This window comes from Haliotis rubra, unplaced genomic scaffold (genome assembly GCF_003918875.1).
Source record: "Haliotis rubra isolate DU_JTF1 unplaced genomic scaffold, ASM391887v1 Scf261, whole genome shotgun sequence".
In the NCBI taxonomy this organism is placed as follows: domain Eukaryota; kingdom Metazoa; phylum Mollusca; class Gastropoda; order Lepetellida; family Haliotidae; genus Haliotis; species Haliotis rubra.
Window position 1 is genome coordinate 691,453 of NW_025766681.1, and position 16,926 is coordinate 708,378.

At 42.1% G+C, this 16,926-nt stretch overlaps 1 protein-coding gene across 1 annotated transcript; it reads left to right on the plus strand.

Moving 5' to 3' along the window:
• The first annotated feature begins 1,708 nt into the window (after positions 1–1,708).
• Positions 1,709–15,968, plus strand: LOC124280156. Its single transcript, XM_046716041.1, has 6 exons — positions 1,709–1,738; positions 2,573–2,709; positions 13,742–13,851; positions 14,737–14,854; positions 15,537–15,587; positions 15,852–15,968. The coding sequence occupies exons 2-6, from the start codon at positions 2,653–2,655 to the stop codon at positions 15,966–15,968; spliced, it is 453 nt and encodes a 150-aa protein (XP_046571997.1). The 5' UTR covers positions 1,709–1,738; positions 2,573–2,652.
• The last annotated feature ends 958 nt before the right edge of the window (positions 15,969–16,926 follow it).

Below are 16,926 nucleotides of genomic sequence, written 5' to 3' on the forward strand. Positions count from 1 at the left end.
TGGACGAAAGTCTACAGAGCCCCGTGCCCTAGTCACGGATATTCCACGCCCATTGTATATCATGTAAAGATAGTCTGAGCACGCGTCATTAATAAAGTGCTGATTCAGCAAATGCCTATAGAATGCTAATGACATCGACATATTCATGAACAATATGTTGAGTTCTCTTATAAGGGTAATTGGCGTTGTTTCGTTCTGTGCAAAAATTATTTGTGAGAATATTTAGTTAGTTGGCGTTTCAAAACATTTCTTTCCTAGAAAGGGGGTACCAGACGATATTGGTGGAAGACCAAACACACATCTCATTACAGAAAACTCGGATCGGCGTGAACGATTTTTGTTTGAAAACATTGCCTATATATGTTCTTCCACCAGAGCTATTTGTTATAAAATATTAACAATACTTGACATGATTCATCGTTTATACAGAACCGGCACCAAACACAGTGGATATACATTAAATATTCTTCAACAACAACTACCACTTTCCTAGCTTTCCTTCTGATCAGGATAACAGCAACATGTTACATTACTTGTATTCATTTGAAGTTTAATACCGATACTATAAGTTGTTTTAATCCATATTCATAAACGTTGTCATTTTATCACTGGAAGAAATATCATTCACCGAAATTCCTGAAAAGATTTTTTCCCAAAGCACATTTTTTCGCTAAATCAGCAATTTTGTCTGCTATCGCACGAGATCATCTAAAATATCACGGGATATTATCAGATTTTGACTAATTGAAAATGCTCCCAAAAATGCCAACGACAATGTTCAAAGGCAATGGGAACTTAGCATAACGCACACAAATTGTTTAAAAAATATAAGTAAAATGTCATCGTGAAACAGACAGAAACTTTGAAATTTGAAAATCAGAATCAAAGTACATATAATTTTATGATTATACAGTTGTCATCGCCTCGTACAGCCTCCTACAGTAAACTACTCCGTAGCACCCCGTTTCTTGGTTTGCAGTTGCTTCATTCGGCTAACATCACTGGTGGAAACATTGCGTTTACGTTTTTCGACGGGTATAATGTCTCAGTTCGGCTCACAATTAAACAGCGACTCGGCAACGTTCGCGATGTTTACATTCCCACAATGCATTTAAGTTGTAGAATGAATGGATTCACGTGTTTGTTATGAATGAAAAAATAGTTACGTCAGAATGTGACCTAATTGAGAGGTCATCGGTTATCCAATCAAATCGTTAGAATCTCAGGTCAAGTCGCTACGACACTCGTGTGAGGTACGAGATTAGTATGCAACTACCCATACGTTGACCACGTGGGTAATAAACTTAATTATGTAGACAGAAGCCCGGTCAAAGCGATACGTTGAGTATTTTCTTAAATTAATAATCACATGCACAATCATGCCACTATCATCTATTTTGCCAAAATCAACTAAAAAATATAAAAGTTCAAACTACTGGTACAAGCTCAAGTGATAGGTCACCGTCTAAGCTCAATGTTACATACGGCTCAAATATTCATGGCCGTCCCCTTGTGTTTAAAAAATGGAAAAGGATTTATTTCATTGTCAGCTCTTCGGAACTGCCTGCTACATAGTGGTTTTACAATTCGGCATTCATTTCTCAATCATCTACTCCAGCGCCAACTGTTTACGGTGTCATATTTCGCTCGTTTTCCATGGGAAACAAATTAACAGGTCACCGATACAACAGAGTTACCTCCCTTACATTATTTCTCTTGCTGAAATGTTGAACTACAGGTAATCTGCAGGTGTCTGTTCAAAACTCTCAATACCTCAGTTCCGAAAGACCCTTTCGTACTGCTTGCTGTGTTACACATGGGGTTGATATGCTGACACATCACTTGCAATGTATCAATGAATGCATTCAGCTGCATGTATCTTGACCGAATACTGTAATTTGCACGTGGCGGCAATTTTGAACGTCACAAGCTAAACATATCTCAGTGCAATGAAATAACATACTTCAAAATCGTTGAAAACAGTTTTTACTGTATCACTTGTAATCTTTGCAAATGGATTACAAATTGCTGACTTATTTGAGACATGTCCCAGTTGTTCAGATCGATGCTCATGCTGTTGATCACTGGATTGTCTAGTCCAGTCTTCATTATTTACAGACCGCTGTCATATGGCTGGAATATTACTGAGTGTGATGTTAAACATCAAACAAACTTCTTGTTACTTTCTTGCACACTTTCAAGGACACTGGTTGATCAGTTAGTTATTTGTTATACAGAGCTTTATCTAAAGAATGTTTCACAGAGCTCTTTCTAAGATCTGTAATATACATCTGAACATCTTTATGAGTGACACATTGAAAAATATGACATTTTTTATCTTTGTACTTGTCCAAAATAGTCTGTTGACAAGTTTGATATGCAATTGTGTCTCGTCATGGCATCATTACATTCATTCAGAAATATTTTCTGAAATTTTGTGATTATCAGCATGAAAATAGCATAACATTTATAAAATGAATTATTATCTACGTACACTCATGATAACAATAACTTGTCATTTGAAACTTACAAACATATTACTCTTTTGAAAATGTATTCCAATACTTTTCAGAATATACAGTCATGTCAGCACAAGGATAAGAAGAGAGATGTCTGTTGTTCCAGAGAAGTACGTGTGAAGTGGCCGAGATCATGAGCTCTGTGAACATCGAGTCGCAGACATGCCCTCAGACGGAAGTGTCACCAAAGGTAGTTGTTAGGGATACATGATTCAACATTCACCATCCGTAGATGGAAACAATCAAGCGATCAAATGCAATTTTTCCTTATCTATATAACAATAACAAAAATTCCTCTTTCAGGTTTTCAACTGTCCTTAGATATAAAAAATATCTTAAATCAATACATTGTAAGATCCAAGTAATCAAAGACAATTTTCAATAATCAAACCCATAAGAATATTGTCCCCTCAAGTTTGCAACTGTTTGTATCTATAGAAAGAATATTATACCAATTATTGTGTTGGTGTTTTAAGACTGACAGTTTTGTTTTGTGAGATAAATTCATTGCTCACAAGTTAGTACTTTAGAGAGAGTGAAACCTGTGTTTTATTTTTCAAATAAAGTGCTGAAATATGTTTTTGTGTTGGTTGTCTTCAGTGCTCTTCATACTGAAAAACAGAACTATGTGATGCGAACTGGTCTATTCCAGTGTAAATAAGTGATGATGATTCAATTGTTAATCATGGTTTACAACCAATTCTCAGCACTATAAGGCACCACTGGTATTTGTGGCATGCTGTAGTAATGAAGTCCTGGGTCTGTATCCTGGATCTTTCTTATTTTTATCGTTACCATGGTTACTGTAGGGACTCAGTTTGTATTTAGTGGTATGATTCATTGAAGGGAGTGAGTGAGTTTAGTTTTACGCGCCACTCCAAATATTCCAGCTATATGGGGCGGTGGAGTAGCCTTGTGGTTAAAGCGATGGTTCGTCACGCCAAAGACCCAGGTTCGATATCATGGAGTCCCCCTAGCTACCATGATATTGCTGGAATATTGCTGACAGTGGCGTAAACTAAACTCACTCATTCATTGATAGAAAAATGAACTGTTTTGGTGGAATATAGCTCAATGTATCCAAGTTTAGCAAATGTATTCTGCAGCCATTTGTTCTCCTGCCCGTTTGTGTTTCTTCAGAGATTTATGGTTGTTCTGTGGTGTATGTTAACAGCCATAACTGAAGGTCCTTGGTTGTTTCGATATGGCACGTGCTGTGCGGCAGTGTTTAATTTACAACAAACTGTCAAGTAAATACATGGTTTAGTTTTCTTTTATTTATTCAACAAAGGGGTTGTGCATGTTATAATAAGTTGTTTGTCAAGTATCACACGACTAGAGAGTTAATAGAATGTTATCAACATAAGTGAGGAAAATATACTGAAATGTTGTGTATAAGATTCAAGTAAAAAAGTCGCTCAAATCTGCTTATAAAGATCTAATTTAATTTTAAACATTGTTTCCAAAATGTCTGCTTGCCAATGTTATTTGTATCATAATCATATAGATATTGTGTTTATTTGGGTAATACTTCTGTTGGTTACTTTGGGATATTAATGTTTTGTCAGCAAGAGAGATTGTCTGGTCAATAACAGAGGATTGTATTAATTCATTTGAACTTTATTAATTTAATATCGTAATCAAAATACGTAATTTTTTCAAGTAAATTATATGATAAGGCTGATATTTAGTTTTATTGAGAGAAATGCATTATTTATTTTCAGAGAAGTGTGGTGTGAAATAGTGCCTTTAACTTTATCTTAATTATGGACTGTAGGATGCCTTTAATATTGTTATAATTAGTTATAGTTTGGTTAAACTGACCAACATATCAATGATAACATGACGTTAACAGGATCGTGGGGTAGCCTAGTGGTTAAGCATTCGCTCATCACACCAAAGACCCTGGTTTGATTCCCCTCATGGCGGTGGTCTGTAAATAATCGAGTCTGGACCAGACAATCCAGTGATCAACATCATGATCATTGATCTACACAAGTTGGATGCGATAAAATGTGTCAACCAAGTCAGCCAGCCTGACCATCTGATCCTGGCCTCTTACAACAAGCATGGTTAACTGATGACCAGGTCTAACCTGGATCTTCACGGGTGCTCTAATTTTTCTGAGATGACTAAAATTAGAATGTGTCAATAGGAGTCTGTCCGAGTCATCATGCCCAAGTGATGTGGGCTGAAGTTTCTGCTGTTCGTATTATTGTCATGTTCTCATTGAACGGATACAAAACCACTCAGCTGTATTTGTACTCCTGGTGGACTTCTGGGATTTATCTGTCCATGTGCTGGCCAAGTGTGTCACATGGTGTCTAACCTCTGAACACCTATATGAGTCAAATACATAGTGGTAACCTAGTTCCTGCATTCAGTCAATAAGGCACCGACCCTTACATAGTCTTGGGTAAGTGGGATTCGGGTTACAGGTCGCACATATTCTTTCCTTACTTACCCGTGAAGATCCGGGTCAGAATTGATCTTTAGCAACCCATACTTGCAGGATCTGGTGGTCAGACTTCCTAATTGTGTAGTTTGATGCAAATGCTGTTGATCACTGGATTGTCTGATCCAGACTCAATTATTTAGACCGCTTCCATATAGCTAGAATATTGCTGAGTATGGCATTAAACAACAATCCAAATTTCCTTTCGTTATGATCTTTAGATGTATCAGGAAAACCTTTAATTTTTTTAAATACAAAACTATTAAGGAAAATCTGACTTTAATCTGCCTGGAGAATCTACTGTCAGTAGTTTTAGATAAGTGACGTCTTGAATGATGTTTTATTGTTAATACAAAATTTCAATATATATACAATATTTCTGTGCGTGCGTGCTCAAAGAGCTAAAACTTAATAGGAAAATATTGATTGTTTTTTAAGGTGCTTTACACCGATAGACTGTTTAATTTAGATTCAAAACACTTGCTTGAACATTGCACCAGCCATCAATATTTTGGTGGTTTATCACTGGCATAGAACAACATATTTTTCTGTGTAGGGTCAGTTGTTTGAGTGGGAACAAAAATATGATGACTTCATCACTTTCAGCTACTTCATCCAGAAATGTCAGTTCGACCAAATTGTACAAAGTGCTGCATTCAGAGCATGCCTTCATCGTGGTTGGGGAAACAGGTCAGGTGGGAGACTGTGTTTTATGTAAATGAAGCATGACGGCTCAATAATCCTCAGAGCGGGTTGGACCGGTGTATGTGATGTGAATATATTGTATCTGTTTATCAACACAGAAAAAAACAGGTCTGCAAATTCAAGCTGATTTGTGTGAAACCCCGACTCGTGTAAAATGTAATCAAAATGGAAAGGTGTATCGGTGGAAGTGCTTCTCTAGTACCTCTGTAAAGGATCTGCTGGTCTGTCTTGTGAGGCCCATGTCAACCGCTTCCCAACTATATGCCTACAGGCTGGCCATTGGTCACACCTAAATACCTCCAGAAATAATTTTAAAAATGCCCAAAGAAATTTTCCCGTAGTAGTAAAGACAACAAACTCTACATGAAATCAGCATTGAAAATAACGGCCATTCAGCTACTGATAATGGCACAACAGTTGACCAAAATGATGAGGGGTAGCAAAACAAGCTTTCCACATAATGGACAGTTGGTTTCCACAAGTTTGGGACCACAACTCTTTTCCCTCGGAAAGATCTTATTATTCGGAACTCTAGCACAGATACTAGGGCTGAGATGGGTACCCGGATACCCAGATACCCAGGACACGTGGGTTATGAATCGGACCCGAGTACTCATCTCAATGATCATGTGACTAATAGATTAAACAATGTAATAGGTTATTCTTTCTTGATTAAAAGCTTGTATTGTCTTTGAAAATTTAGACATAATTTCAGTCAATTGTTTGAATATAATACATGGTTAAGATATTGAAAAACTCGAAATTTTAGCCTCCGAGTTGAAGAATATATTGCCATTTCTTGTCAGGAATTAACATAACGGCTATCCGGGTAGGGTAGGGTAATAGGGGGTGGGGTACCTGGGTAGAAAATTTGGACCCGTCCCAGCCCTAACGGATACCCATAGTTCTACAGAAATGCAGGAGATGCAGACTATCCATGCTTTTGTTTACTCCATCCTGCCCCATTAGAGTATAACCCAGTGATTTTTTTTCTGCGGCCATTCTGTACATTTGTACATATTTGAAGCACATTTACATTTCACGTAAAACCAGTAAGCGGTCATAGTCAGTTACATTGAAATTCCACTGTCCACCAACAACATGGGGTTCATTTCCAGTCTACAGCCCAACAGATGAACAAAACTTTACATTTCTCACCGCCTGTTGAAAAAAGGGGCAGTGGGGTAGCCTAGAGGTTAAGGCATTCAATCGTCCTGGATTCGATTCCCCACATGGGTACAATATGTGAAGCCCATTTTTGATGTCCCCTGCAGTGATATTGCTGGAATATTGCTAAAAGCGGGATAAAACTAAACTCACTCACACTGTTGAAGAAGGAGGGGTACCACTGGTACATATATGCTATTCACTAAAGTTCTCCGCATTAGATGCAAATTGGCAGCGTCCAGACATCAGAAGACCAGCACAGCTCCAGACATAGTAGCAGTAGTAAAGAGTTCTAACCTTGAACACCAGAAGACTTGAGACGTCCTGATTTGTATCTGGAGGTGGTTCTGCAGCACCTGACCTTGGTTCCACGAGAACCAATAACAGAAGCAACCATAGTTTTACAGTAGCAAACATTCATGCTGGCCTGATTTCAGTACATTTTGAAAAAAAATCTCCAAAGAAGTCCTGGGACAAGAGAACACTAATGACAGCATGACTGTGTCTACAAGAACAGTGCTCAGTCCAGTCCACTTCAAAGTAGACCCCACCTCAACAGTCTGAAAATCTTTCATTTATTTTCCTTATCCTGACTCATGCTTATTGCTTGTCTCCCTTTCCTTCCAAATGCTAGTGGAACACTTGAATCCCCTTTTGAAGCTCCCTTCAAAAAAGCGGACGTAAAATCACTTACCAGGAGTCACCTCCCTTGCTAGGTTTTGGCGGGAAACGGTGCCACCTGTCTCCCATGCTCTTCACTCTCTCCTGATTTGCCCAAGTGGGCGGTTGTGAGAGCACCTGGTCCCCTATACGGCTTTATATCCTTTTATTATTTAGGCTTTTCTTCTAAATTAGCTGTATAAGGCTTTAGTTAACATTTACCTACAATATTTTACGGAATTAATTCTCAAATTTCTCCGTTTTTGTCACGTTTTTACGTGATTATTCACATTGTTTACAATTGATGAAATCTTGTTCTGGTTGTAGGTATCGTTTGTCTGCTGTTGATCCGCATAACCTATGTCCTAATTGCAAGCCTATATGTTTATCTGACACTCGTTGTCAGTTGTGTCTTCATCTGTCTGATATTGCATTTTATAAATATTCATATTATCTGTCTAGACGTGCAAAGGACAGGTCCAGACGAGAATTACACGACATGTCTAAACCGGCTAAGCTTGCAGAGGACCGGCAGTTGGTGTCTGCGCAGATACACCATTCCAGTGGTCTACCGGGGTCGTCTACGGAGGAGGTTGCCGCCATAGACAACGCTGGCTCGAGGAAGAGGTCATCTACATCTGAGACACCCTCTTCGCAGTCTAAGAAGACTAGGGCATCATCTTCCCAGAGGAAGAAGGCAGCTACAACTAAGACTTCGGCGAAGTCTCCACACGGGGCAACGCAGAAGACGAGGTCCTTTTCAGCTGAGATCGTCCCTCTGGAAGAAGTAGATGTCTATGATGAGCCGCCCATCCTCATCCCTGAGATCACATCTAAGAAGAAGACGAAGACGTCTTCTACAGTGACCACGCAGGACAACCTATCAACGCAGACGTTCGGCACGAAGGATCAACGCCCTTCGGAAGAAGCCTCATCCGTCTCAGATGCGTCGTCAGTACAACACACAACGCAGACCTTCAACCCAGGCACCTTTATGCAGCAGATGTTGGACCTGATGGAACAACGGTTCGCACGCGAGAGAGCTGCGACGAAGACGACGTCTGCGACGAACCCGAGTGAAGGTCAACTGAGCAGCACACCACGTCCGTTGGGAACCAACGTCCTGCAGAGCATACAGGAAGATTCCAGCTCGACTACAGCATCCGCACGAATACATGGCAGCCATACCAACGTGGAATCCGCACCAACTACGTTCCACGGAAGGACCAGACGTTCACCGAACCCACGCAGATCATCATCGACGTCAAATAGGGACGTTCGTCACGAACCTGCACGCAACGGTTCGTTACCAAGGAGAAGAGAATCAACGTCCGCACGAAGTCATAGAGATTCGTCACAAGACTCCAACCCTCGACAAAGCCATTCACCAACATGCAGGTTCGCGCGAAGGCACACATGGTCATCTCTATCTCCACGCAGGTCCCCACGTAGGATGTCACGAACACATTCACGAACGTATGGTTCGCCACGAAGGTCACCATGCAGGTCGCCCTACAGATCGCCACGCAGGTCACCACACAGATCGTCTTACAGATCACCTTACAGATCTCCTCGTTCAGACGACAGTAGAAGACATCCATCTTCAGAGCAGGAAGATGACGGCGGAATTATATTTTCCGACTCGGAAATCAAGTCATGGATGGCCAACGGTTTGGAACTCGCATCACCCTCTAGGAGACCAACGAAGCACTATCATACTTGATGGTGAATGATGATATAGACTCACTCACGATGCCACCTATCGACCCAGTCTTAGACGTTCCAGACAACCTCAGCACAGCCTTCAAGAAGGCAACTAAATACCAGACTCAGAGTATTCCGTCGTTCAACGCTAAGAAGTTCTCTCTACACCACATGGAACCCTTCATGAAGGCCCCAGAGATAGATGAGAATTATAAGATCATCAATGACACTCGGACTAAAGCTTACAAGATAGAAGATAAAAAGCTGGCACAGTTAGACACAGTAACCAGACGAACCTTCTTCGGCCTAGCCAGGTCAAGAGCTATCAACGAGACTCTCATCTCGAAGTTTAAGAATTCAACTTCAGAGGAAGATAGAATGGTTTATTCAGCTCTACTTACACAGAAAAAGGATCATCAGTTCATGTCTGAACACCTATCATCCATTTCTGCAGGCCTAACGTTATCAAGAAGGCAAGGACTGTTATCTTCATGTACTTGGAGCGAGAAGTTTACCAAGACACTCTACAGAGCCCCTTGGTCAGCACCATCCATTTTTGCAGGAGAAATTGATGAAGTCGCCAAGGAAGTCGCTAAAGATTCCCGAGAAGTAATGATGATCAAGTCTATCGATACACTGGCCAGTGTAATACGTCAGACCTCTCAACGTTATTCCGGCAAATCGAAGTTTGCAGGCATCCAGAGAGCAAGGGATAAGAAATCAGGCAACGCTAAAGGAAATAAGGATTCTTTTCGTCGCCCATCCGCAGCTCCAAGAGGTAACTACGGAAGAGGTCGGCCCTTTCGAGGTGCCAGAAGTTCCAGACGATGAAATACAGGTTCGGAACGACTGGAGTCTTCCACCCCCAGCCGTTCCAGTACAACCCTCACAAGTGGGTGGACGTCTGCAACTCTACTGGAAGAATTGGGGAATTCTTCAAGACGACTTCGTATCTCAGATTCTACGCACAGGTTACAGGATACAGCTACAAGCAGTACCACCAGTAACAATCAACCCACTGGTTCACAACTACGCTGCAGACCAGAAGGGAAATCTACTAGAAGCCATCACATCTCTACTAGAGAAAGAGGCAATAGAAGAGATAAAACACTGCGTCACACCAGGTTTCTACTCCCCAATTTTTCTGGTACCAAAGAAAAATTCAAAAGAAAAGTTCCAACTCATTTACAACATGAGGAAATTCAACAAAGATTACCTCCTACCACCCGCAAAGTTCAAGATGATACATCTTCCACAGCTACGACAGCTCATACGTCCGCTAGACTATCTCGCCAGCATAGATTTACAGGATGCATACTTACACATCCCGATCCATCCGGAATCAAGGAAATATCTACGATTCCTGTTCAACGGACGTCATTTCCAATGGAAGGTCCTGCCATTTGGAATATCGTCGGCCCCCTGGTTGTTTACTCGAGTGACAAAGCCCATCAATATATATCTACATCGTCGAGGTCTACGCAGTGCGTTCTACCTAGACGACGGGATTCAAGCTCAGCAAGATCCCAGTCAACTCAGACTGCAACTGAACTTCACCATCAGACTTCTCACTCAACTAGGATGGCTAGTAAATCTCCTCAAGTCGGAACTAGAGCCTACTCAGGACTTGCAATTCCTAGGAATACGGCTTATAACAACGAAGAATCGCATTCTCGTTCCAGAGGATCGTTGGATCAAGATTTCAACAAATGATCTCTCAAGTTCTACTCTCTCCATTACCACTACGAGAATGGCAGAGCCTATTAGGTCTCCTCACGTCAGCTCAAGACATGACGAACAGAGGGAGACTACAACTGCGTCCACTACAGAGATTTGTGAACGCCCACTTACACAGTCTGGATCCCTTCGAAATACCAGACAGGCTAAAACCATATCTACTATGGTGGACTCAGAAGTCGAATGTTTGCGGCGGAAATTACTTAATAGAGCCGGAGTGCAACGTCCACCTCTACGCAGACGCATCACTGGACGGATGGGGAGCACACCTCGACAACGAAGTGGCTCCCGGGAAATGGTCGAAACAAGAAATGAATCTGCATATCAACATGCTCGAGATGAAAGCAGTAGTAAATGCCCTACTACATTGGTCCAACATACTAAGGAACACAAAATTGATGATCCATACGGACAACTCAACAGTGGCGTTCTACATAAACAAACAAGGATCAACAAGATCTTGGAATCTTCTAGACCTCAGCTTTCAACTATTCAACATTATAGACAATCTGAAACATTCCGGGAGCCTGGAATGTAATAGCAGATGCGCTATCTCGACCACATCAACCATCCCCAACAGAATGGATGTTACATCCACAAGCGTTCAGATGCATCATACAGACGATAGGATCTCCACTCGTAGACCTATTCGCCACAAGATTCAACAATCAACTGGCAACATTCGTCTCTCCAATTCCCGATCCGCAAGCATGAGCGACAGACGCTCTAAGCTTCCCATGGGAAGGACTAAACGCGTACGCGTTCCCTCCGCCAGCGTTAAAACCACAGGTATTACAGAAAATCAGGCAGACAAAAAATCTACAACTGATTTTGGTCGCGCCTTACTGGCTGGCAAGAACGTGGCTTCCCGTTCTCTTACAAGAAATCGGAAAAACAACCAATACAACTTCCAGTCCTCGAAAAGAGGATACTCCGCCAGAGCAGCGAAAGCAGTGACACTAGCTTTACCCAGATCTACTTGTAACTTGTATGACGACAAGTGGCAAAGTTTTGAGAAATATGCATCGAGGAAAGGTTTCAGGGCAGTGAAAGCTACACATCCTCAAGTGGCGAAATATCTTTGTCATCTCAGACAAATGAAGAAATTAAAAGGTTCGACATTATCTACATACCTAGCGGCTCTCAGCTCAGTTATCACTATTAAGACAGGCGTGAAACTAACGAAAGTGCCAGAGTTACTGGCCTTCCCACGCTCTTTTAAACTGGAGGACCAGCAAATGAAATTTAAAGCGCCGGCTTGGGATCTCAACGTGGTATTACGACATCTCACCAGTGATGTGTACGAACCACTAGAAAGAACTTCTTACAAATTTCTTACACAGAAAACGCTATTTCTGATCTTTGGCTACAGCGTACGTGGCTACATCGCTGGACTTCGAACGGATACATTTTGACACACGTCACAACACGGTTCATCTAGGATTGAGATGGGATTTCATAGCTAAGAATCAACTGCCAGGTCAACGGATACGTTTTGCATTATCTACAATCCTTGGTCCACAGGATATACAAGATATATCAATGTGTCAGTCAGGCTTATATCTACAAAGTCTAAAACCAGCAAAAATCTTTTTCATCCCCATATCGTCGGAGACACCCACAGAGATCTTACGTTACTACGATATCAGTTTGGATGAGAGTAATCATACTCTCTGAGCCTACAAGGCAGCGGACTTGAGCCTCCTCGAGCCTCCAATCCACACGAAGTTAGAGCACTGGCATCTACACTCGCTCTACATGGAAACTGCTCAATATCCACGATCATGGAAGGGTGTTTTTGGAAATCGGAGACAGTATTTGCTAACCACTACATCAGAGACATTGCTACCAGGACGTCTCCGGTATCCACCAGTTTGGACCCCTGGTTGTAGCTCAACAACTGACGGTCCCTCAAAGGTGCTGAGATGTATCTCGCCCTTTTTATCGCATGTCATGCAAAGCTCGTACTCCAAGGAATAGAGCTTATAGTCCATGTACACGTCTAGAACAGACTAGCTTGAATATTGGACCCTGTACTTGTAAGGAATTACTGGTACACGGATTGGACACTACTCCAGGTCACTACTCCACTTGATATTTAAATCCACATGTACGATTACAGAAGAGTTTGATATATTGTGGTCCCCACAAAATACCAAATTATTTCGAGATATGGATCAACAGCAGCAGTGCCATTTAAAGTTCCCATGGGGGTATATAGGACGTAAATTCTTCACTAAGGAATCCAGAGGTGGCTTGACACACCACCTATACCGTCGGATTCTACAAGCAATAAGCATGAGTCAGGATAAGGAAAAATATGTAATTTTCTGAATAAAATTGATATTTTATACTTACTCATGAAGTAAGCCCTCCCAACCTCCCCTCAAGGCACTCTGGATTTCCCAGTAAATCAGTGTGTCGGGCTATAAAATACGGAGAGCGTGAAGAGCATGGGAGACAGGTGGCGCCGTTTCCCGCCAAAACCTGGAAAGGGAGGTGACTCCTGGTAGGTGATTTTACGTCCGCTTTTTTTAAGGGAGCTTCAAAAGGGGATTCAAGTGTTCCACTAGCATTCACAAGGAAAGGGAGACAAGCAATAAGCATGAGTCAGGATAAGTATAAAATATCAATTTTACTTTAAAAATTACATTTTTATTCAGAAAATTACATTTTGGTTTTTTGCAGTTTTGTAGTGTCTGATAAATATGAGAATTGCATTCTGTGCTGTCACTGTGAGGTCACAGTGATGATGTTGAGAGAATTGTGTAGCAGCTACATTGCTGGGTTGCAGGTGTGGCGAATATTTGAGCACCTGTATCATGGAGTGACCAGTCTCTATACCTGGGTCAGTAGGATGGACATTGACGGACTTGTGCTGGTCCACGATAGCGATCCCACTGGGTAAGTGTTGAACCACCTGGGTCAGTATGACGGACACTGACGGACTTGTGCTGGCCCACGATGGCGATCCCACTGGGTAAGTGTTGAACCACTTGGATCAGTAGGACGGACATTGTCGGACTTGTGGTGGCCCACGATGGCGATCCCACTGGGTAAGTGTTGAACCACCTGGAACAGTAGGACGGACATTGACGGACTTGTGGTGGCCACGATGGCGATCCCACTGGGTAAGTGTTGAACCACCTGGATCAGTATGATGGACACTGACCTCTGGTGATGTCCCATGCTGGTAAGGGACCATTCATAATTTATGGCTAGGGAGGGCGATGATGATTTTAAGGAGAAGCATGTCCAATGTGAATGACACACCACCCCCAACCCCCCACCCCACACCTAAAATATATGTACAAAGTAAGTGTAACAACCTGCATGTCGTGTACTCATGTAATCAATGGCTCCCTCCTCTAGTCCATGTGTACAAAACTGATGACACAACCCAAGACACACACACACACCTCCCCAGAACAAAACAAAATCATCTTATACCCCCCCCCCTACCCCCCATCAGTAGGCCATAAATTATCAACGGTTCCTAAGTGTTTGACCACCCAACTCGACCAGGAGGATGGACATTGACAGACTTGTGCTGTTCCACAGTGGTAACACCCTTGGGTAAATATGCTTTACCATCTTGGTGTTTAAGATGGACATAAACAAAATTTAGCTGGTTCATAAGGGCCACCCCTTGGTGTTGTTCCAGAAGTGAAGTGCATTTGACCAGACTCAACTTCTTGGTTACTAGAACGGACATAGAAGGAACCTCTTGTGAAATATGTGCAATGTGAAGGTTGGAACACTTGGTGTCGGTGAGCACTTCTCTTTCAGATATGTGAACTTCCTGCACAACACCTTGGTGGCAGAAACGGAGAGTCAGGGGGGACAACTCCCCACCAGCCTTAGTCAAGTCTCACACCAGCAGGAGGTCATCCTCAGAGTCATCGAGGTCCGTTTTACAAAGTGTCGTTAGTTACAGTTGGATTTCTGTAATAAAAAAATTCTGGGATTAACATTGTTTAAATTTAGTTAATCAATAACTGAAAGTATACAAAAAGTGGAATGTTTCATGTGTCCAGTCTATATTTCACCTCGTTTCGTGAAAAGTTTTTTGAAGTGATCATGATGTCCTCTTTCTTCAAGTAGCAATGTCCAACTAATGGTATAATCTTTCATTATGAGCTGGGTGTCCCCTGTTGTGATCGGGGCAGTGGGGTAGCCTAATGGTTCAAGCGTTGGCTCGTCATGCCGAAGACCCGCGTTCGAATCCCCACATTGGCACAATGTGTGAAGCCCATTTTTGGTGTCCCCCACCGTGATGTTGCTGGAATATTGCTAAAAGCGGCGTAAAACCAAACTCAGTCAGTCAGTCAGTCCCCTTGTTGTGAATTCCAGGTTTGAACTGGACCCAACAAACCTCTGTAATTCGTAAAAGGTGGCTTAATGGATCTGGTTAGGCTTGTGGCTTGGTTTATTGTGTTATCATTCCCCAACTGTGTGGATTATAGCTCCCAATATCAATCACAGGATTGTCAGGTTCAGACTCAAGTATTTACAGGCTGCCATCTTTGGTAGCAATATTGCTGACTGGATTTATGCAACAAACACACTCTCACACGTTCTTTTTCCAGAGGCTTAGACGGAAGAATGTAAACAACATTCTTACACTTGGATTTGGAGCTGTAAGTAGATTATTTAGCTCACCTTACTTCGACATTGCTATGGCCGAAATCTGCGACGGTTTGGCCTGGACAAGAAGTGGTCCAGATTAACAAATTTCCAGATTATGAATTATTGTTATACAGGAGTGTTTTCCGTGAATGTGTGCAGACATTCCTTTATGTAATTGTTTCATGATTTCCTGGACCCAGACTAAGACAGTTTGTTTGTATCACTCTATGATTCCAGATGAACATGGGTCAAACTCAGGATTTTCTGTATTACAGATGTCTGACAACCCAAAGGCACACATCAGTCATATGCCCAGCTTGGAATACAGGTTCCCTAACAGTGCCTTCAACAGACTCCAGTACAGCCCCTGGAAGACACTGTTGTCTAGGTAGGTGAACACTAGTGCCTTAAAGGGGTTGCAATACAGCCCCTGGAAGACACTGTTGTGTAGGTAGGTGAACACTTGTGCCTTAAAGGGGTTGCAATACAGCCCCTGGAAGACACTGTTGTCTAGGTAGGTGGACACTTGTGCCTTAAAGAGATTGTAGTACAGCCTCTTGAGACCGCCTCCGTGGTGTAGTGGTTAGAGTGTCAGCCCAGAGAGCAGAAGGTCGCGGGTTCGATCCCCGACCGTGTCATACCCAAAAGACATTAAAATATGGTACTTGTTGGTCCCTACCTGGCGCTCAGCATTAATGGGTACAACAAGGACTGGTCGGCTTGGAGTCAGTATAATGTGTCTGAGTGGGGTATTCTTGCTTTACTGCGGCATGGTATCTCAGTGGGCTAGCACTATAAAACCAGCTTAAGTCTGGGCTAGTACAAGCAGCTGCACCTACACATACACGCATGCACGTCGTCATATGAGCGAAATATTCTCAAACGCGACCTTAAATCCAATTTCACCTCACCTCACCTCACCTCACCTCACCTCACAGCCTCTTGAAGACACTATTGTCTAGGTAGGTGAACACTTGTGCCTTAAAAAGATTGTAGTACAGCCCCTGGAAGACACTATTGTCTAGGTAGGTGAACACTTGTGCCTTAAAGAGATTGTAGTACAGCCCTGGAAGACACTATTGTCTAGGTAGGTGAACACTTGTGCCTTAAAGAGATTGTAGTACAGCCTCTTGAAGACACTATTGTCTAGGTAGGTGAACACACTATCTTGTGCCTTAAAGAGATTGTAGTACAGCCTCTTGAAGACACTATATCAGTGGACATTCTTTGAACAAGAGTTACAGTATTTGCAAAAGAATGTTTGTGCTAAGATGATTGTGTCCCACATACTTAACAGTTGATAAGATAGCTTTATGGAATGAGCACCACACTCCAGTCTACATGGACCTC

Coding starts and splice junctions, on each gene's coding strand:
- LOC124280156 (XM_046716041.1), top strand. CDS start 2,653: ATGAGCTCTGTGAACATCGAGTCGCAGACATGCCCTCAGACGGAAGTG. Junction 13,852..14,736: donor CACGATAGCGATCCCACTGG/GTAAGTGTTGAA, acceptor CTTCTCTTTCAG/ATATGTGAACTTCCTGCACA. Junction 14,855..15,536: donor TCATCCTCAGAGTCATCGAG/GTCCGTTTTACA, acceptor TTCTTTTTCCAG/AGGCTTAGACGGAAGAATGT.